The following is a 23,098-nucleotide window of genomic DNA, read 5'->3' as shown; positions in this document are numbered from 1 at the left end:
CTGGAGAGGGCGCTGTGTCGAGTAACAAAAGGGTGTGACATCACACATGTCTAGACGTGTTGCGCTGATGCGATGTTGTTGATCATTGGAACTTGGCTACTGGCATTATCTGACTTCCAAACAGATCAAAAATCCACCGTTACGAAGTAGAGGTCCAAGCAAGTATTTGTTTTTATTTTAAAAACCACAGATCCATGTGTGTGTCAACGTTCGAAAGTTTGTAAGAATGAACAATTAGGCCTACCTATGATGCAGGAACTTTTCCGCTCTACGAAAAAAAAAAAAATTTCCCACGTGACGTGGAGACAAAGACCTTTAATTTCTTTTCGCGGTCCAGAAATAACAACAGACCTTGTCATGTCCCAACTTGTCTATTGCCCAGGGGCTCCACTCCAAACAACGACTATAGAAAACAAACATTGCTGACATTTGTAATTTACAAATCACGGGAATGCCCCGGATTTTGTATTGTTGTTAGCAAATTTTGACACATCCTGTGACGTCGGTTGAAATCCACACCGAGAAAAAACTTAATCCCGCGCTCAAGCCTGGTTGGACGATCCGTGGACATTTAAATGTGGTAAGTGAACACATTTTTAACGTTTTCTGTGGAATACAGCTAAATTATTATAGACAAACGCAGCTTGGACGTGAAGTTTATCCGCGATATGTGTAATTTTTGTATAATCAGTTTAGGATATTATGTAGACTCGTCGTGCGTATAAACGAAGGCGCGGTATGTGCCATTCTGTACACGTTGGATGCTTATAGCGGATACTTAAAAGAAGACAATAAACCTCGCCGTGTTTAGGATGGCATCATGACTAGGCCAGGGCTGATTGATATACGGGTTGAAAATAAATTTAGGTAGAAGAGGCTTGTTGATCGTGGAAACGTTTCCAAAGACTCGTTTGATCTGCTAGGCCGGGCTTTGCCAGTTGTTTTGTCGATCGTCAGTTTTATTTTTTTTTCCTGACGACGGTCGAGCATCATCATGACTGAAATGTCGAGCTTTACATCTGGTTCTTTGGGCACCTACTAGCCTCTGTTTGTTTTTCCGTTTAATCCGAAATGACTTTTCCAAAAGCTCTTTATTTTCAACTTGGGCCTTAGTTTATTCTGGCATGTGCGGATGTGCTGTGCCGTGCTGGGTTTGGATTTATGATCTTATAACATACGTTAGACTGTAGTAGTGCTGTGCCCCCTCAGAATGTGCAGTTTCCATTAATACGTCGTTCCATGTGCTTCGACCCTCAATTTGACATAATGATGCTACCGTTCCACGTTCTCTGTTTTGATTGACATTTGCTTAGAAATGATTGAAATTTCTTAGTGAACCCTGTAGCAGCTACTTATCATGGACTGAATGCATCTGATACACGCGATTTCTAATAGTTTCCTCCATCATGAATAGAGCCAGTAATTTTGGACTGATTTTCTAGCAACGTCCATGTTGACCCCAATATTTGCCAGAAAGTCCGGTTGGCTGCCTTCTTGTCTGTTGTGGATGGGTGGCCGTGGGACGGTACGTACCGTTGCTCACCCCCCCCCCGTTCCCCTGCCCCAGCCCTATATGATTAAAACTTATTCCCAATCATCAAAGCTGCATATGAACTTATCACTCAAGACATAATTGTTCTGCGGTCTTTTGACGCCACGATTTCTCACATCATCAGTCGCATGATCAGAGGACGGTCACCACTGAGGCCGAAGCATTGTAATGGGCGCTGTATACAGCATTCAGGTCGACATTTCTCTTTCATATTTCTCTTGACTAAACGAATCGTTGCCAGTGTACGGGAAACTAGTTATTTGTGAATGTGCCATGGTACATAATTGTTAGTGGTCAGAAATTGCCTCAGATCGCACCACAGAAATTGCTTTTCTATAACTGCATGTCTTCTCAACTAAATCCCCCAGTTACATTCATCTTCCCACATTTTCATCCCCAACTCTACGCCCTACCCGATCTATGATCGGGTAAATCAACGAGGGATCGATGCATTGCTTCAAATATTGTGATCTTTGAACTATGTTGGGTTGGAATAACGAAGAGTGCATAAATAATAATATAGGCGGTTGTTGGCTGTTTGGCCTTGCTTATATTATGGTTGAACCATGCCAACTTGAATAAAATAATTAAATCGACTTTTTCCTCGTAGGTCTCGCAAATTGTAAGAAGTTCAAGTTTACGTTTGTTGAAGAGTCCAATACTGTACCTTCATAATGACCTTCCTCCATGATTCAGACTATTTAATTTTATGGTAACACACTCAACATTTTTATTGCAAATGCCACCTTCACGTTTTATTCCATTATGATTTATTGTCAAAGCAGTACAATCAGCCTTCGCCTGTGTACTATACGGTAAGTCTTTCAACTCAGTTTTCCCACATTAACAAACGCGACTGCCTCACAAAATGCAATTTAACAGACCAACGGGAAAATTTACAGACAGTTATACATGCCATGGTACATAATTATCATGGGCGCGGCGTCAATCGGTGGGGGACGGGGGACCCCCACCCCAACATTTTAAAGCGGGCAATATCGTTTGGTTCCCTACCCCCACTTTTTCTTCCCCGAATAAAAATTGTAGCCTACTATAATATTCTTTTGCTCAGAACAGCTGATTCAATGACTCCAAACTCGAAAATGATGTTTAAAAGATGATCTTTTGTTTTACTATCGTACGTGGTCAGAAATTGCCTCAGATCGCGTCACCGTAAATTGCTTTTCTATAGCTACATGTCTTCTCAACTAAATCCCCCATTTACATTTAACTCCCCACACTTTCAACCCCAACACAAATACGCCCTACCCGATCTATGATCGGGTAAATCAGCTTGTTTGTGAATAAGACTTGTTCAAGCGTTAAAACCACTGAGCCGTTCAACGTCAGTGTAGGAATGTGCATGGCCATTGTGTTGTTTACCAGGATTGCAGCATACACAATAATATTATGGAGACTTAAACTGCTCGTCCAGCGTCAACGAGAATGCGAAGGCCATTTTATTAATGCGTTGACGATGTGTACAAAGGCCTCTTCACGTTCATGGTTTTTTTCTTGTTCCTAAATAACCGTGTTGCTTTACAAATGGAATCAAAACATTTTCAGATCATAAGGCATGACAAATGGAGCGAGTTCCATCACTTTTGACTTGGCGTCCTGCAATATCGATACAGCGTTGGAGACGGTGGCGGAAGGCGCGTGCTGCGGCCGAAAGCTTCTGAAAGAATGCAGGATCACCCCTGATGTCATTGCACACCTTCTTGATCGTGTGTTGCGCCAAACGATCGAGGAGGCGTGCAATGATATCAGGGGTGATCCTGCATTCCTTCAGAAGCTTTTGACCACAGCACGCGCCTTCTTCCACCGTCTTCAGCGCTGTATCGACAACTTTTTTTTCGTACGTGACATTAAAATCTTGCCATCTTGCACAAAGCCGATGAAACTTGCTCCATAAAATTTGTCATATCTTTTCACATTATCTGAAATTTTGGCTTAATTCTATTGGTAAACAATATAGTTATTTAGGATCAGAAGTAGGACATTTTTGACACGTCTTGCGTACAATTATTGCGTGGCGGCATTCCTTTAAAGAATTTCTTTAAAATTCCTTTGAACCCCAACAAATCACCCCCCCCCCACAATGTACACAAAACCTTTGGAAAAAGTTACATCGTAGGCCTTTACGAGCCTACCGTGAACAACGTATTTAGGCCTCAGGGCATATCCGAGTTCAGCTAGCAAATTGTGCTGTAATAGCGCGAACAATGTGTACGCGCCAATGATCCAAACAGACCGTGACGCGTCGGTATCCTCCCGCACGCAAGTTTTGCCAGTGAAGATCCTCAAACGGCCCAGTTTCATAGAGCTGCTTAAGCAGAAAATTTGCTTAAGCACGAAAAAACATTGCTTAGTAAAATTAGGTTACCGGCCAAAACTCCATGTGATGTACATTGCTTGTGACTGGTATTTAGCTGTTGTTTACTTAGCATAACAATCGCATGGAGTTTTGGCCGGTAACCTGATTTTATTAAGCAAGACGTTTTTGTGCTTAAGCAAATTTTGTGCTTAAGCAGCTCTATGAAATTGGCCCAGTCGTTGTGCAAAGCATAGAACAATGCACAGATAAGCATTACAAAGCATGTGGTTTGTGTAGGCCCTATTTTCAACAAGTTGGGACGGGAAAAAGCGATGGATCTCGGGAATAAACACTTGTTATTTTGCTATTCTAAGGAATTGCAATGGACGGACATATACCAGTACGGCAGATGGGATTGTGCCTTTGACAATGCAAGCATGACATTGGCATACAGTCACTATATAAGGTATGTCATGAGAAAGATATTTGGGTATGGGGCCATCCGGCGCAGATTTGTCCTTTGAAAAATATAGAATAACAAGCAATGGCAGCCATGTGAAAAGATTTGTTTTTCCTTTAAATGTCGGCTGATGAATGCATATAGGCCTGTGGTGCCCGACTAAATTTAGTGCAACATATATGGGAGCCAAGAGAGGCCACATAAAGCCGTATACTTGATTGTAACCCCCTCTAAAAACACGTTCAAATTGTGCAGCAGCAGGATTCCAGTCTAACCAGTGAGTTTGGCGGTTTTGAGGCATAATCTTAGGCCTACATTGAAAAAAAAATTCAATTTTGCCGACGCGCATGGCTACCACCAATTTTTTTTCATAGCTAGACAAGTCTGCGATGGCTTTTAGAACCAAATATCTTTCTGACTTTGTGCCAAATGCCATGCTTATTAAATCGTCAAAGGCACAATTTTCTCCACTAATATCTCTCCTATCTGGCCCACCATACCACCCTCCTACAACGGAACTGACGCAACAATTTCCATACACAAAAGCGGCGGAATGCACTCCGTTCATGAGTTGTACAATTCTGACTGGACGAAATCTCTGATAAAGTATCCATTTTGACTGTTGACCCAAATATTTGCCACAAAGTCAAGGTTGATTGTCGACGGAGGCCTATAGTTGTTTGAAGAATGTTCCGGTTGAGCAGTGGCGCACCAAGGATTAGGGGGGGGGGGGTGACACACTGTTTCCCCCCATTTTTTTTAGAAGTAAAATTGTGGTGGGAATAGCTGAGTATAATGTGTTTATACTCTTCACGCCATTTTAATTATTGCCTAGATATCCTGTCACAAAGGCTGGTGATTTCACATTATGTCAGTTAACAGTGCTTTGGCGCATGGGCTGGCCTTGTCATTGTTAACGCAGTTTACAGGTTGACAATTGTATTGGATAAGTTTACACGCATTACAAGGGAAATTGGTTCTTGTGGGTTTCGACGGTTGCCAGGGACACAATGGAAAGTTGGCAGTAATACTCCCACCCAAATATATTTACGCGGCAGCATGTGCCTGGTTGGTGGACAGCAAGCACATAAGTTCAAGAAGAGGCCAAATTGGTGCAGTTTATGCTTTAGATTTGTATATTTCAGTCACTAGTAAGCAGTTTGCAGCAGTCTTTAAAGTTCATGTGTCTACTTCCCTGTTGCAGTATCCATTCGTTATGATCTTCCTTCCTAATTGTAAGTATTATTTTGTCTATGTCATGGCCAAGCGTACGTATTAAGCGCATCGACTCAAGCTCTGGTGTTTCTGATCAGCAGAGTGTGGGTTCAAGTCCCGGTCTTGACACTTGTGTCCTTAAGCAAGACACTTAATCATTATTGCTTCGTCCTTCGGATGGGACGTAAAGCAGTGCGTTGTGCATGTTAAAGAACCCAGTAACACTTCTCCCTAAGAAAAGGGGTGTGCCGCGGTGTCAGTTTTGTCAGTGGCTGCTTATAATGCGCCGCAGCACCGTTGTAAGGTGCTACATAAAATGGGTCCCATATTTCAGATAATAAGTTCATATCAAGTAGCGCCTTGAGTACCTACTTGTTGGTGGATACGTGCGCTATAAAAGACTCTAGTATTGGGCGTGCGGTATATATATTATTATTAGTATTTTTCGTTTTTAGTGTTGTATAATACCCTCCCAGTCCGTGCAGTCCCTACATGTTTGTTTCTTTTGCTGCCGTCATTTTGCCTCTGAAGAAGAACTTGCCAGTTCACAAAGTCAGGCCACATTTATTTCTGAGATCTTGAAATTGTTCACTTTTGAATGAAACGTCAACGTCCTCCTTTTCAGAGGGTTGCCGAAAACGCCCAAGATCGGGAGTAGTTTTTTGTGTGTGGTTTAAACAAAACAAAGGAATTAAAATTTGTTTGAACATTTTTTTTGGGAGACAGCATGGGGTACGAATAGAAAAATGTACATGTATTTGATTGTTGAAAGTTGAAGATTAAACAAAATCTACAAGTCACGTTTTGCAACATTGTATATTCATTCGTTGGTTTTCTGTTCACGGGCAATTTCAAAGTCAACCGGAATGGGGTCGTGATGGCTACATACTTTGAACAAAAAAGTCACCAAAAGCACAATAAAGCCTACCGTGGGAAAAATACTTACATGTACATAGTCGGCCGATCCGAGTTCAACCTGTATAGCGGCTTTCTGCTATAGCCTAACTGATGCGGTATAGACGGCTTGGCGCGAACAGTGATAATGCGCCAACGAATGAAAACCACAGACTATACGATAAAATGGAATATGAATTTCTCCCGCAATGTTTGCTGAAAGTGAGTGGCTGTATCCAATAGCATTCGTAGAACAGGAAAACAGATAAGGAACACTCTCTTGAATCTTCAAATACAGGGCGAGCAAAAAAAAAGAACACCCCGAAAGGCCAAAACCAAATTGGCAGGACCAATTTTAGAGTGAAGTTTTGCCTGTAGCACTTTTTAAAATCTAGGATATGATCCCCGTCATTAAAGCGTTCTTTTGGTGCAAAATCATTCAAATAACCACTCGAGTATTTGTCAAGTTACGGAATTGTGAACACAAACACCGTTTTAAACTTCTGTCCGCGGATCACAAAAAAAGCAACTGTACTTTCCGCAAAACGAAATGAATTCACATGCATCCCTATGTCCATTTTTTTTTTACTCAGCCTGTACTGAGGATGTGCTTGGTTTCAACTTGATTATTCTTGATTCGAAAGAAGACAAATTGGGGCAGGGAAATATTGGCCTAGAACCGTGAAGAAGCAATTTTATTTTGCTCACTCAGGATCTGTGATGGACCCATCCCATACCCTGCCTGTGGCTTCCATACAGCCTTCATCAATAGTGCCTGTGAACTTTACCCTCAAAATATTATTGTCCTATATACAGTCATGACACAGACCCAATTCTCATGACAGTCGCTTGTGTTTGTTTTGATTAGAGAATGTTCACAGGACGAGGCGTGGGTGTTGACGAGGAGTTAAGTTGTAGAATAATAATTGTACAACTCTTTATTGACTCGATACGAAAATGGGGTAAACAGGAAACTATATGTTCCCGTTGGTTTTAGTTTCGACTTCATGGTGTATTGTTAAAAGCGGAAGCAACAAATTACAAAAGTAGCACATCAACATCCTTTTAAATATTTTGTGTGCACATTGGCGGTGGAGTGTCGATCGATCATCAAGTGACATAGGGGCGTAGCAAGGTCATTTTTTTTTTGGGGGGGGGGTTGTTAAACAGTTTGTGAAAAAAGGGCACTCTCTAAAAAATTTGGAAGCAGACGCTGGTGAAAAAAGGAACTTGAATAGAAAAGGCAAGTCTTTAATACAATATATTGGGCCGGTGGGGGGGGGGGGGGGGGGGGGTACACACCTTACCCCCCCCCCGATGGCCACGTCACTGTTGTGATAGGTATCACGCGTACGACTGTTTAGAGTATCACGTCCAATGACATTATTATTGTGTGGCATTTCTGAAAGTTGGGCTTTTAGTTCGGCTATATCTTCTCTGGTCCTGAATGATTGATGGGACTTTATTCTTTTTAAGTTTTAGACCAAAGTGGAAACTCGGACCGCCTTGTACCATAAAAATCGATCGGGGTAAAAACATGGGAGTCGCGGGGGGGGGGGGGGGCCAAGGGGGGCACGTGCCCTGCCCTTGAAAAAGGGGGGGGGGGGAAGGGGGAAAAAGGAAAAAGAGGTGCGAAGCCATATTGCTGTGAATTTGATGGGGGGGGGGTAGGACAAATGTTTCCCTGCCCACGCTCAGAAAATGATGAATTGAGAATATGTTGAAAAAGTTAAGAAATTTTTGGGAAAAATGTGCTTCCCCCCCCTCCCGGAAAAATGCTGGCGACTCCCATTGTGTACAAATGAAGTCGAAATCTCCAAAGTTGGGGCCCCAAACCGCGACAAAACGCCGGAAGCGAAATCGAGGTTTGACTCATGGCCCTCAGTGACAACTTGCAACTGCATTCCAAACCAAGACATTGCACTTCAACGCCTGAAAACGGTAGTCTTATTTCTTGTCTGAAAAACTGAGCATTTTATGCGTCTAGCCGACATGTCAATGACCATCAGACCATGCACACTCGTGGCATATCAAAATGTGTACTTTTCCTGTCCAATATCACACCACCTGGTATTCGGTCATGCTGAACCTATTTGTTCAATGAAATAGCACGCACGCTACGCTGTAAAAAATAGAATGACATTGAATGACGTTATAAAGGGTGGTGCAAAAAGAAGGAAACCCAATTTTGACATGAATTTTAACCTACTTACTTAACTTTTTGAACTAATTTTTTTTATAATGTAGTGAAGTGTAGTTCTTCGACCATGCGTGGTTAAAAAAAAATCTTTACAAAACCACAAACATAGTGTGTTATGCTAATTTGAATACGAAAGTCACCAAAATCACTGTTGTTCACGTGTAGTGTTTTGTCTTCAAATCAAGCTCCGGAGCTCAGTCAATGAATAAAGCCGTCTGTGGACAAACAGGTCGGCCACATGAACTATTTAAACTACCTTATCTCAGAGACAAAATATGCATTCGCAATCTTTTTTTTTCGTCACTTAAGTTTAAAGATCAATACTTTAATATCATTAAATTGAATATGCAAAATAAAATTACATTTACAGAGGCTTTCGGATGCCCAAGATTGGAATGAAGTATTGTTTTTTTCGTTAAAACAACTGAACATACAAATTAAAATTTGTTAGAAATTTTTGTTGGAAAGCACCTTTATGCCAAACCAGACAAAAAGTCCTGTATTTTCTAAATACAAATGTAATATGAAGAGTAAGCCAGCATCAACACACGTTTTGCGCCGTTGTTTATTAATTCTTTGGTTTTCTGTTCAAGCGCAATTTCAGAGTCAACCTGTCGCCAACGAAAAGAAAAACCTAGTGGGCGCGAGTGGCACATTAAAAAGTTACAAGCTCTGGGCACGGATACTGAGTAGACAACGAGGCTGCATAACTTGAAAAAAAATCACAAAAAGTGCAAGCCATAGAGCATGAAGAACAAGTAACGCACTTATTCACGCAAAATGGGACTTCAATCCGAGATCAGACTTCAGTGGCTTTGTGCTACAGCTGGGTGGTTCACAAAAACCCCGAACCTTTAAAGTCCTCTTTTTTGACAGCTTAAAAAACACATCGCAATAATGTCAATACGCATTGACACAGAGTATATTTCTTCAGCTTTTCAAAACCGAAACGATTTTTCCAGTCGGGTAAATATATATTGAGTTATGGCCAATTCAATTCAAGACGCAAAAGCGGTACTTGTATTCAATTGGCCATATCGCAATAAATATTAACCCGACTGGAAAGAATTTTTTTTGGTGTTAAAAAGGTGACCAAATATTGTACTCACTAAAATAATGTGTATCGATATTTGCGATGTTTTTTTGTAAAGCTGTGAAAAAGAGAGAGCTTTGATAGTTCGTTTTTGTGTGTGTGACACACCACGTATTTCAATGGATGACTGTGTTTTTGGCGGGTAAGCCACAGACGATATCCGATCAAAGGGAATGAATATTCATATCCTCCCACGCAAATTTGGGGATAGTGCAACGTCCTTGCGCGAAGCATGGAACAAGAAACAGAAAAGCAATGCAACATGTACTCACTTGAATCTTCATGATATTGGTTTCAACTTGCCTTTTCTTGATTCGAAAGAAGACAAGTTAGGGCAGGAAATATAGGCCTAGAACCAGGAAGAAATGATGTTTATTTCGCTCACTCAAAGCTAAAGATCGGTGGTGGACGGACCTACGGTCCCAGTAAAAACTTCATTTCTACTTTGATGAAAGTCCAATTAAATTTGGCTCAACTTCTTCTACGTCATCATGAATTATTCTGGTGCCTTTTCGGTTTTTGGATGTTTAAGGAATTTGGCGGTTAATGGGAACGGCGTGCGGAATAATCAAAAGTCAAGTTCAACCGAGTGGGAACGGGAATTAGGTAAGTTCTGATGAAGAGTTCAACACTTTGCGATTTACAAAGTATTTTGCAAGTTGGCGTATTACTAACATTGTAAGCTGTTTAAAAGCACTGATGCTTGCTGGAGTATATATCTCGCAAACTTTAATTCAAGCGATACACCGTTTTGTTATTGTTCGTTTTGAGAACTGGAGACAATGAGATAATATTTAAAGGGCAACCACAGCTTCGATCAATGCACTCATGTCCCAGTGAGCTAAATTTAACACATGACGTCACTTTGCTCGTCAGCTATTGGGTCACGTTGAAGTTCTAATCATCCCAGTGACTGGCTGTGATATGTTTGTTTGCTTTCTTTATTTGTCCAAGATTATCTGGGATGTCTGTACGTGCTGTTTATGGGTCCTAGGAAAAACCCTTCGTAAATCACACATTGTTATAGGTTCTTCATTTTTGGGCCGTCCCTGGTAACAGTAGGTTGTATTTATAAGCACATTACGTCAATAGCCTCGCGTGCTATTGGATCGGGGATCCTCCAATCGTAGGCCTTGTTTGATCTGTTTCTAGTCTGGTGCGTTTTATTTCGCCGGCACGGTCCCCAATAAAAAGTTAACTGGCACTGTTATGTTATGTAGTACAAGAAAAAGAAACTATGACAACATTCTTTGTTTAGATCATGACATCACTTACCTGTCGTCCCATTGGATAATTCCGCAAGGCCCACAATCTGTAAGAACCGACCGCAGAACCGCGGTTTTTGCCTTTACACCGTTTTGTTATGGGAAACTAACCATGCGTTTTGTCAACAAAACTATGCATTGTATAATACATACACAATATTCCAAATGCCCAGGTCTCTGGCATAATGTCATTCCCGAAATTAGAAAATTACAAAGTCGGAAAACAAATGGAGTGGGCGATTTTGATGGGTACAATCCCGCATGGCTATAACCCCAGCTATGAAAAGTTCCCTTTAAAAGTCCGTGCTGCATGCTTCTCCCGCGTAAATTTTGTCGGCGGCGGACGCACGGAGGTTGGCGGACGTGCTTGATTCTGTTGTCAGCTTTTTGGCGGTCTTTTACCCCTCTAAGGACCAGCTCACCGAGTCCTATAGGAATGATTTCCACTGAATCCAGACGCCTTGAGCTTCCAAGTGTTTTCGAGAGCTATTTCATAGGTAGGGTGATACGATAATAAGTGTAATATTATAAGTATAAGTCTCAGAGTGCAAGTGACTGTTGTGGAGATGATGCATTTTCATTGTAATGACGTTTCTGTCCGCTCGAGCCATAAGTGTTTTTTTCTTCTCGATTTCACTCACTTAGGAGATAATAACTGAAACAATTTAGGCGACTTATAAGCGAGTTCGGTATCCAACTGCGCATGTCCACATCAAGATTTGCCGATTTTTCTTTCGGGATAGACATTTCATCGTATGCGTGCAAAAGCATAGCGGGTACCAGCAAAACTGAAGAGACCATCCTGTTCTGAAGTATAACAGCGGGCCCCGAACCCCACGCCGTAATTTTTTTGACCCACTTTTTTGGGGGACCAAATTTTTTTGGGCCCCCCCAAAAAAAATTGTGTTCTGGATCCGCCCTTGACTCACATACGAAATGAATGATATATTATCGAATTATTACATGACTTTTTGCAACGAACAGATTTCCCGCCATCTGGTTCATGATATCACTTTTTGAGATTAATATTTTCAAGTCGAGGGCAACATGTTATTCCGGACATTGACCTCAGAAAGACAGTTAAAAATTGCTCCCATTAGCCTTCTTTTCCAAACGAATCTTAAGCTATACTTATTCAAATTTGGACGTTTTCAGCCCTTTGAAAATGGGTGTATTATTGAGTGTGCTTTTGCATGCCCGTATCATTACTGGAAAGTAAACACTTTTTCGAAATTCTGATTTTGTTTTGTTCCACGGTAGACTTTATTTGACAATATAAGGCCTATGCACTTTTAACTCTTTTGAATCTTATAGCATGTTTTTCTTTGCTGAAATAATCGCAATGAAGAGGATACTTTCCGGGCTTGCAGCAGGGGCGGAGCTAGCCGTCAGGAAGGGGTGGGGGTGATTTTTGAATAAATTTGAATGAACATTTTGAAATTTACGATGCTCTCTCTGCATTCTCAGGCAATTCGAGAATGAACTGCGAGTCAAACTTTTCAAACCTATTGTTGTTGTTGGCCCCATTTTACTAGTATCATAACATTAGCGGCTGTAACGCCCCCGGGTCGTCCACTCTCTATAATTAGTTTAAAAAACAACCTTGAAATGGTGATTCAGAATGCTTTAATCTTCTCAGTCACTTCGCGGAGGCTATAATCGAAAGCTGAGTGTTTATAATCAACACCCACGCTTTCATACACGTGGAAAGTTGAGTGTTTGTAAATCAACACCCGCGCTTTCAAACACGTGGATGATACTGGCGTGGTATACATTATGAATCATAAAATTATACAGGCGAATACAGTCACTGTGAACGCGTTCAATGTCGTACCCATCGTCGGGCAGAAATTTTGACAGTGGGCCAGAAAATATCTTCCAATCTATTTTTTGGACTGGGGGTGGGCTACTGGATCATCCCCACACTTTTTTTCGCCAGGAGAAACCAAAAAAAATGCGGATATTGAGGTATTTTTTTCGAACTTTACAACAACCAAATGTATTTAACACCACTTAACACGAAGAAAAAATGTACAAAAGCTATATAAGTGTGCCGTTTTTGATGCATTAAGGAACATAAGCGCGCAAGTATGCGTAAGATGTACATCTGCATCACGCCATGAAGAACGTCCCCAATAGTGTAATGTGGTATTCCCCTCCTCCTCCCCCACTTTTCGGAATGCCACGGCCGGGCAATTTATTTTGGTCATCCACGATTCCCCTCCATCAGTGGCGTACGCAGGATTTTTTCAAGGGGGGTGTTTCAAAATTGGATGTCATCATTTATGACGCTAGAAATGAAGATGGTAAATTGTGTTGGCGCCAGAAATAAAAGATAGTATCAGTACAGTGGGCTAAACTTAACGCTAAAATAAAAGTCGGGAGTTTGTGTTGGCGCCAGAAATAAAAGAGGGTATATTTGGACGGGTTAAACTCGAAGGGCCGGGAACCCACGACCATCAGTTATCTTTTTGAGCTAAAGCATAGTAAATTGAAAAAAAACATGTTCTGTTTCTTCAGAGTATGTGATGAACATATGAGTAAAGGGGTCAATGTGGGCAGTCCCCTCCCCCAACAGCATTTAAACAAAAAAAAAGAAGAAATTCAAGAAAAAAAGTGTCACGGGCTGCGGAAGTGCTAGGATCTGTTCTTGTAATTGGCTAAAATTACTCAGCTTCGTCCCCTGAATCTCATGATTCTCAACTGTTGGGAATCTTTGTGTAAACTGCCCCCACCCCTAAGGCCAAACTCCAGATACAGGCTACATAATATGCGCTCTGGTCACAGGAGCGGATTAAGACTGCCATTTGCCGGGGGGCTAGAATTGTTATGAAAGGTCCAGGACCTGCGAGCGCGCAGCGCGAAGTCCTTACGGCGTGGGGTCCGGGGCCCGCTTATAGGGCCCCGGAAAAAAAATGGATTTTAGATGCTCTGTGGTGCAATCTGAGGCGATTCCTGGCCACTTCCACCGTTTAGAAAACGTTTTAAACATCGAAAATTCCATTTCAATTGTTATTTATTTTTGTTCTTTATAAAGTTTGAGTTATGTACTCAAAGTTGAGAACCATGTTCCATCTCCGTATTTTTTCACAATTTTCTATTTTGGAAAATTTTTGATCGTAGATGCTCTGTGGTGCAATCTGAGGCGTTTCCTGGCCACTTTTCCCTGATTTTTTTAGCAGAAGTTTTTAAAATTATGAGGGGATATTTTGTTTCATTTGTTTCAAATACATATAGGCCTATATACTCTTGCTCTTAAAAAGTGTCTTCTGTATTCAAAGCTTAAAGTTGAGAACATGCACATAATTTGTTATTGTTCCGCGCTCGGTCACATAACTCTCTTTTCCCTCCATATTTTTACATGGCAAAGGGGGTGTTTAACAGCCAAAACACCCCCCCCCCCCCCTGCGTACGCGCCTGCCCTCCATGATCCACTCGCCGGCACATTAATACATGTACATGTGTTTTTACGTCATTGGCCGTTACCGCTGGACCATGGCAATGACATTCTAAACATATATAGCTTCGGGTATTTTTTTCTCTTCCCCGAATCATGTGACTGGATTATTATACAAGCGCATGCACAAAAATAATCGTGTCCATTCAAGCGGCTGAAACTGCACACCGAAATACTTCCTTCTCAGGAAGATCATCTGGCGTCATTTACTAATGAAAGACGAAAACATACTTTCCTGAGATTATCTTAGTGTATTTCCTTGAAATAATCCAAGAGCAATTGTCTTGTACATCCCAGATGTGGCGATCATGGCTGCCAACGCCAACCACCAGCAGCCTGCAGCAGTTAACCCACAGGACGAGTTTACGCGGGCCGCAGCGAACGGGGACATGAATCGACTGCGAGAGTTGAGCGGGCAGGTCGGCGTGGACGTGGACGGGCGCAATAAGTACGGCCGCACCGCTATACAGGTGAGATTTTTGTTTTAAATTCAGGATGACACGAGAAATCCTGCCATCAAATCAAGCTTATTTCAATTAACAATGTTACATTATGTTGTTGTCCTTCCCATATTCGTGAAATTCGAAAGTCTTGTTGGGGCACATGCGAGAAAATTGCTACGCTAACCGCTTTCATTAACGACGGCTTTATTTCGTCTCCCTTCTTGCCCGATCTAAAATGAAATTTTCTTTGAAAAGAAAACAAGAATTCTTAAGCGCTGTTCCAGACTATTTTGAAGCCTCTTTCAAACTGACTTAATATGCTTTAAGGCCCTCTAGGAGAAGTCAGAGAGTACGATTTGGCTCGGCCCTGTCTCCCTTACTAACTCAAGCCAAATGCCCCTATAATCCATGAACGAATTCCGCTGGCCTATCAGCAAAATTTTGATGCGTCTACGATAAAGGGTACAAATTGTAAGCATGTGCCTTTATTCCCACCATGCCATTGTCTAACGCTGTCTTAATTATGTCTCTTTAACAAATAAAGGGACTCTGGTAACAAATGTTTCTGCCTTTCCTACGTAGGTCATGACGATGGCCACCCCCATGGTTGCCCAGTTCTTGCTGGAGAAAGGTGCCGATCCGAACGTGCCGGACCCCGACGTGGGGCGGACTCCCCTGCACGACGCCGCCGAGCACGGCCACGAGGACACGGTACGGTGGCTGCTGGCGCACGGTGCGGACCCCACAGCGAGGGAGTGGAGAAGGGGTAACACACCGGCACACCTGGCCGCGGAGGAGGGCCGTCCCGTTGGGGTAAGGGTGCTACCCTTTATTTTTGTTTCTCAATAATACAAAAACACTATTCAAGTGATTTATTTTGCATCGATTGAAGCCAGGAAATATACGATTTAGAGTAAAATTCAGTCAATCATTCAAATAGGTCATGTTTTTGAACTCGACCGGAGTTATTCATTTTCAAAATATTTCAGTGTTTATTTAAGAGTTTTTTGTTAATTATTAAATTATTTTTTATCGCTATTATACGTGTAGAGGTACCACTAAGGAGACACGTTATCGTAATTTCTTTGCACGATGGGAGACATGGGTCATTTTTAGGGAGACATTTTCATGTCTCCCTAATGTCACAGCCCCCCTTTAGAGGCAAAATTTTGGTGTCTCCCAAATTTCCAATCCAGGGTAATTATTATACTTATTATTATTATTATTATTTTTACTTTAAATCACCTGGTCCCTATTCTTTTGAAGTAAGATTGTTTTATTATTGTATAAAATACGTTTTTTGGGTGGTTAATCCCGGTGTTTTGTATTAGGGAAACCGAGAATGTTTCTTACAAAAATCGTGCTTTTTGTTGTCTTTTCCATGAAAGCAGAAAAGAGTTCAATAAGTCAACGAAAAGGCATTTTGTTTTGGTTAACCTTGAACTCAACAATATGTAAATTATTTTTACAAAGTCATGTGTCACGCCACTCACAGGTCTGGCCATACAAAAGAACCAAACCCATAAAGCCTTAAAGTTAAATTAAAAAAAAATGTTATTCAGACGAGGAAGTGCACATTTTTTTTTTGTGTTCTGGGTCAATGAGGCTAAAGTTGATGAATTTGTAATATGTAAATTTTTTCCTTTTTTTTTTTTACAAAGTCATGTGTCACGCCACTCACAGGTGGCCATACAAAAGAACTAAACCCATAAAGCCTGAAAGTTAAATTTAAAAAAAATATAATTCAGACGAGGTAGTGCCCTTTTTTTGTGTTCTGGGTCAATGAGGCTAAAGTTGATGCAGTAATACCTAGTATTTTATTTTGAAGCTGCTGCGTGAGTCGCTTGAGTAAGGTTGCGGTAAATTGTGCCTGTTATGCGGATTTCCCATACATTTTTATGTAACAAATTTGTAACTCAATTTTGTATCAAAAATTAGATTATATATTAATATATATATTAAATGACCCACACATCAATAACCGTCACAACTAAAAATAAATCATGTCAAAAAATTCAGTTTCTCTAAGAGATAAGTTTTGCACTTGTATTGTTTATTAAATGAACTGTAATTTTTTCACAGAAAATAGAAAAAACCTCAAGGGACATTTCATAATATTCATTTTTTTCCAGTGATTTATACACAATTGTAGTTTTCTCTTTTTTATTTTGTTTTGTGTGTAGGGCTAAAGCCGATACCATTCAGCAACTATCACGAGATGTAATTTTATATTCTTTAGCCCTTACTGTTTTGTTTTTGCCAAAAAGCATAAAGTGCTTTCATTGTTTTTGGAAATTTTTGTGCAGATTTTAAGTTTATTATCAAGAGGTTGTTCGTTCTGGGAGACGAATAACGCCGGACAAACTCCTTTGGACGGAGCAATTGCGAATAACAGGCAAGCGACAGTGCAGTGGATTACAGATTATCACAGTAAGTACTAAAAAAAAATTTAAAAAAATTGGGGTCCCAATTCATCTCACACTTTTGCCGTTTTCACGAACGTCAGTGACGCTGCATGATTATTGTCCAGTTGAAAGTTATATACACATCAACTTTTATATTAAAGTAGAATAAAGCAGTTCAGGGCCATTTTGCCGAAGAAACTTGTTGATTTGTTTTTCCCTATAAAATGCCGTTTCTAAGCACATAAAAACTATCCTTCTGCCGTGCAACTGTCATGTTTTCCAACTCTATCTATTAAAGTACACATCGTCAGAGCTTTTGTCGTGGATGTGGGCAAACTTACACTCCAGACAATATGCAGTTTAAAATAGTCTTGTTTCCGGGAAAAAGTGCCCCACCCGGTATAACTATCAACCGCAAGGTCAATGATTAAATGCACAGTATATATCATGGGGAATGCAGAAAAAAAATAAAGCTATACCTGACGAACTAGAATTGAGGCTACAAAACAAAAACAATTGAGAGTGTTTACTCAGTCTCTGACTCCGCACTTTAATATTTATTATTTTTTTTCTGATTTCTCCTTATAATTGATTGCATTATGTCGGATTTATTGTGTAACGATAAACAAAAACAATTTTATACTCTGCGCTCCCTTTTGTTCTTCCAAAAACAATTTCCATTTTTGCACGAGTCAGAAGCTTTATTATCTAACTCCAAATTTTTAATTTGTTTAACCAGGGATGAGAATGTGAATTAAAAAAAGTCTTCAAATTGATGAAATGTCTGAAAGATGCCTTTCTTTTTGTACTAAAAATTACTGTCAGGTTCAAAAAAATCTGGAAACTATCATGCCTGTTAATCGCCATACTCCGACTTTTTGGTTGCAAATTTACTCTCAAATTAAAACTTGTATAATTAACTTCAAATCGACTTCCATTATAAAACAGTTTTCTCTCATTGGAAAGTTCACAACTTAGTCCTACCGAATTATCGTTATGAAAATCATAATTGATATGAACGGGTAACACCAGAAATTCTCAGACGTCAAAAAGTGAAACACTATTTTGCCCATCAGGTAAACAAATTTCTTTTCAAAACCGAAACTAACTGCTCTTGCGATGGAATTTTTCACCGGTGTTTTTCAGGTTCAGGCGAGGGTAGGACGTTGAAGCATCTATGTCGTCTGACCATTCATCGGGCTCTGGGCACACAGCGCATGCGCCGAGTAGGTGAACTTACCAGTTTCCCTCTACCGGAGACACTAGTCGACTATTTAAAAATGACCAGGTGAAACTGAAATAACGTTTCTTGTATGTAAATTAGAAAAAAATAATGAAAGGCAGTGCTTTTTGGCATAATGTAAGCATGATTTTATCATGAATGAATGTACAGTTTAGAGGCTGAATTTTAATGTTAATAATGTTGAATTTGAGAATAAAATGACAGATGTTAGGTTTTAACAGATGTTAAAAGGACAAAATAGTCTGGTGCCTGTTACACACGTGGTAAGGCTGAAAGATTATTTGCCCTCAGATGCCTGCAGAAAGAGCCAGGTATTAAGACCAAGACACGCAAATTATTAAGATTGTAGTATTTTAAAAAAAAATGAACTCAGTTCTGGACAAGTAATAAATTCATTATGATATAAACTTTACTAAAATAGTTGTCGCGAAAAGCCATTAGATTGTATATTTGGAGATGGGATAGTCGGAGTGTTTAATCGTTACTGTGCAATGAAATAATTATATTATATACCTTTTTATTAAGAAGGTTTCATCTGTAAAAATATGCACGGATTATTTTGTTAATAAATGAGCAATATTTTACTAAGAACTTCAAGATTGACAAATATTTAATATCTTGAAAATATTATTTCTATTTTAATGGGACGCAATTTCATCATTAAAAATGGTGATGCTTTAGATACTGGTGTGTAATGGCTGAATGTAGTACTTGTTACTTTAAAAATTGTATTCAAATATATATCCCTAAACTAAACAAAACGACTGCAGAATGTGTTTTTATTATTCTATTTTTGCGTGTCATCAACAGTTCATTGATATATTAATTCATTTTTAAAAAAAGGGCTGGAAGCATTTCAATACATCATTTTTTCTCATTGTCTTTGGGAGCCGATTAAGTTGGGTGGCCTCCCTTCACATGTAAAGGGTTACGGAAACAGACTAAATTAAAAGTCGATAAACGAAATTCTCTGCATGCGTAAAACACATCTTTAATGCAAACTGTCATTAGCGTAAAGCAAGCTGCGTATACATATTCTGCGCCAGTGATTCTGTGTACAAAATGTATAAATCTTATCAAGCGAAAAGATGGTTTCATATTAGAAAACCTTTAATCATTAAGTATACCGCCGGGTTGCAACATTTACGATGAGTGTATAATTCTATTGTTTTAAAAGCATGAAATATCAGTCCTAGTGAAGAAAGTCTACACCTTATGACACTTAATTCAACTATTAAATCGTACCTTACAGCATTATCTACAAAATCATAGGAACCTAGATGTTTCACGATTTTAAAACAGACTCAACAACGAAATCATTGTAGTTTTAATTGACATAAACATTGCAGAATATACGCTGTACTAAAACATTGCCACTATTTTTCCTAAACCAGAAAAAGAGAGGCAATCTGTTCTTTTTTTAAAGTAAACTTAACAGTCTTTGTCTGCGTAAATACTGCGTTTACTTTTACACTAAGTCTTGATTACTTGTTCTTACATATAATCGAAATAATACAATGTGAATTAAATCAATAAATCGTGTTACTAAAAAGTTAATTGAATCTATGCCATAAAAACCCCAACTACATTTGTGTTTGCATACCAGAACCAACCTGTTCTGCTGTATAAAGTATAAAAGTTAATGGAGGGACTTGGAGCCAGTCTAAAAAATAACGGCAACAAATCAAGTGAGGGCGGTGTGTATGTTTGACAGTCCACCACAAGTGCACAATTTTACATGTACATGCAGTGTATGCGCGCTGGCAAGTAAAAGTACTAGTCAGGCCGACCTCGGTGCCTTGTTTCGTCAGTGATGTTTTTGAAAGGTATCGTGCCGGTATTAATCTCGCACACTTCTAAAGCAAGTTCTCATTAGATAGTTGCCACCTCGTACCTGGAAAGGAAATAAATCGGAGAGGGAACCTCGTAGCTCTGCCACTTCCGATCAGCTCAAGGAGGTTTTCGCTTTTAGTTTGTCACTTGATGAGAGTTTCAGTTTTCGAATGCCAGTGTACAGGCCCGCTTCTTCTACGAGCTCGGACCACACGCATTCTTGGAATGACTGTTTCAATCCAGATTCCAAGCCCGCATTAACATTCTAGAGACCGCCACGGAGCAATTAACAAGGTAAGTTATACTTTTCCAGGTGAACAAAAAATTGGACTAACCTTGCAATTTAAAGGGAATGCACAACATTTGCTTTTGCATTAATTTGCAAAAATAAATGGATTTGGAGGATTAGTATATTATATCGGGTATTGTTAATTGACTTGTTTTACGTTGTGGGCTAGAAGCTAGATACTGGAAAACCAAGAAAACCAATCATGTTCTTGTAGTCTGGTTCCCCGACCCCACTTAAGATGAAACGGATCAATTTATAGACTTTCAGGGGGAATTGTAAAGTCAGCAGTGGCGCACCCAGAATTTGTTTTTTTTTTTGGGGGGGGGCTAAAATTTGTTTTTATAGAAGTTAATTTGTTTTCCAAAAAATTTTGCCCAAAATTTTTGGCCGCCAAAAAAAATGGGGTGTTTTTTTGGCGGGGAAGGACTATTTTGACGTTGGTGGCGCCACTTACACCCCTATTATACTACTCGAAAATAGGACACACACGTATCACCAAGGTCAAATCATGGAACCCCCCCCCCAAAAAAAAATCCCCCCAAAATGACAACCTCCTTGGGGGGGGGGGGGGGGGGGGGGCTTGGTGCGCCACTGAAGGTTAGAGAATCAATAGCAGGCTTGTACCCCTTCACAAGTGTGTACTCAATTGCAAAGAAATTGCGGAATAACTAAATATGCAAATTGTGGAAAATTTTTGAAAACAAAGCCAATTTGCGTTGCAAAAATACAATTTTTCTTGAAAATGTCAGCACACCAGGAGCCACGATTTTACAGGATGCTTGAGACTGTCAGTGTCATTCTTTAACAATCAAGTAAGGTATTTCGTGATAGTTTGATCATTTCGTTTTTGGATGTTTGCAAATAGTGTATTTTCCCTTTAAAATATAAGCACTGGAGATCAGTGTTTTTAATACTACTCCATGTGTAGTAGGCGTACGTGGTTTAAGTTAAAATGACGAGACGGACACACGCACAGTACGCTCTTAGTCAATCAGCGTCGTTTACGTGTTCGCACAGCCAGGGGTTTGTGAAGGAACGCGCACGCAGCCCATGGAGTCGGGACGCGGTGAAACGTTCCCAAGTTCTGTGGAAAAATCTCAGTGCGCACGCTGTTGTATGCACGTTCCATGCATGCATGTGAAGAACATGTGCCTTACACGTGATCCACGCGTGCTTTCTGTGGCATGTCGCGCATGCATACGCGCGCGCGCAAACCACGTCGCAGTTTTCAGTAGCATGTATGCGCTGCAGACACAATCACATGAGCTTGTCTGAATGACTTGACTGCAAGCAATGGCGCCTTGACTGGGTACCATAGAAACATTTGTCATGTTACGAAGGATATACGGGATTATCTGGACACTGGAAATACTGTAAAATTCGGAGGAATACGGACCAAATGTCGGGCCCACTGGCGTGCGGAACAAACGTGAGTAGGCAATTGCAAATCTATTTTGCCACCATGTGTTTATAAGCAAGGTTTCCATTGCATTGTGACTGACATCCAGGGTATAAATTGTACCACCATAGCGAAAAAAAATACAACCCATTTTTTCCCATTTTTACCTGACGGAGGAAGCTGAAATTTCGCTTACATATTCCTTGTGTTTAGAATTGTGCATGCCCTTGGTTTTAAAAAGGCAAATATGTCCGCGGGCGGCGCGTTTACCGAAAATAAACCGCAAGTTGTACGCTTTCGTCGAAAACATTTTCAGTACGACTACGAACTCCCAGCGTGAAGACGTACACGCGCGTGCCGTTTGCAGCCGCTTGCTAGCTGCCGTGGCTGCAGCGTGCCTGTGTGCAATGCACGTAATCTTCACACGGGGAGTTCGTACTGAAAATGTTTTCAACGAAAGCGTGGGATTGCGGTTTATTTTCGGTAAACACGCCGCCCGCGGACATATTTGCCTTTTCTAAACCCAGCGCAGGCACACTTCTGGACACAAGGAATATGTAAACGAAATTTCAGCTTCCTCCGTCAGGTAAAAATATGCAAAAAAATGTGTTATAATTTTTTTCGCTATGGCAGGAGAGATTCATACCTTTGACTCCGTTGCTTTTACACAACGGAGTCCAACCTGGGCTAGCACGGTGCTATTGTTAGGCATGGTTTGAAATGATTTTATTCGGGGCCTAGGCATACTATGCCAAGTAAAACCTGTGCGGTAATTCTGAGTATTGTTGTCAAGTTTATCATTTGTCATGGCTTAAAATTTACAAGTATTGAAGGCCAGCTAACTATTTTTCCTACGCAAATATACCTATTATACAGGTACCCCCGACTCAACCTAGAAAATTATGCAGAACCAAAATTGAGTTCGGTTTGTAAAATTTCATTCGGTTTTGGAAAATGCATTCGGGTGGTAAAAATACAAGTTAAACGTTTTGAAATACATTCTGTTTTAAAATGCGTTAGATTGAAACACAAG

The 23,098-nt window shown here is 40.3% G+C and overlaps 1 protein-coding gene across 4 annotated transcripts; it reads left to right on the top strand.

Moving 5' to 3' along the window:
- The first annotated feature begins 15 nt into the window (after nt 1-15).
- On the top strand, nt 16-19,300 carry LOC119722479 (cyclin-dependent kinase 4 inhibitor D-like). 4 transcript variants are annotated; one of them, XM_038192616.1, is made up of 6 exons: nt 16-580; nt 10,264-10,337; nt 14,751-14,923; nt 15,479-15,709; nt 17,203-17,326; nt 18,448-19,300. In XM_038192616.1, exons 1-6 carry the CDS (start codon nt 576-578, stop codon nt 18,591-18,593), a joined length of 753 nt encoding a protein of 250 aa, XP_038048544.1. In that variant the 5' UTR covers nt 16-575; the 3' UTR covers nt 18,594-19,300. The 4 variants fall into 4 exon arrangements, with proteins under 4 accessions (XP_038048544.1, XP_038048545.1, XP_038048543.1 ...); XM_038192617.1 differs by lacking the exon at nt 10,264-10,337; XM_038192615.1 differs by lacking the exon at nt 16-580 and having other exon boundaries at nt 10,063-10,337.
- The last annotated feature ends 3,798 nt before the right edge of the window (nt 19,301-23,098 follow it).

The sequence above is a fragment of the Patiria miniata genome, unplaced genomic scaffold (genome assembly GCF_015706575.1).
Source record: "Patiria miniata isolate m_02_andy unplaced genomic scaffold, ASM1570657v1 HiC_scaffold_15, whole genome shotgun sequence".
Taxonomy (NCBI): Eukaryota; Metazoa; Echinodermata; class Asteroidea; order Valvatida; family Asterinidae; genus Patiria; species Patiria miniata.
Note: the sequence above shows the minus strand (reverse complement) of the source record. Positions and strands in the feature narration are given on the sequence as shown.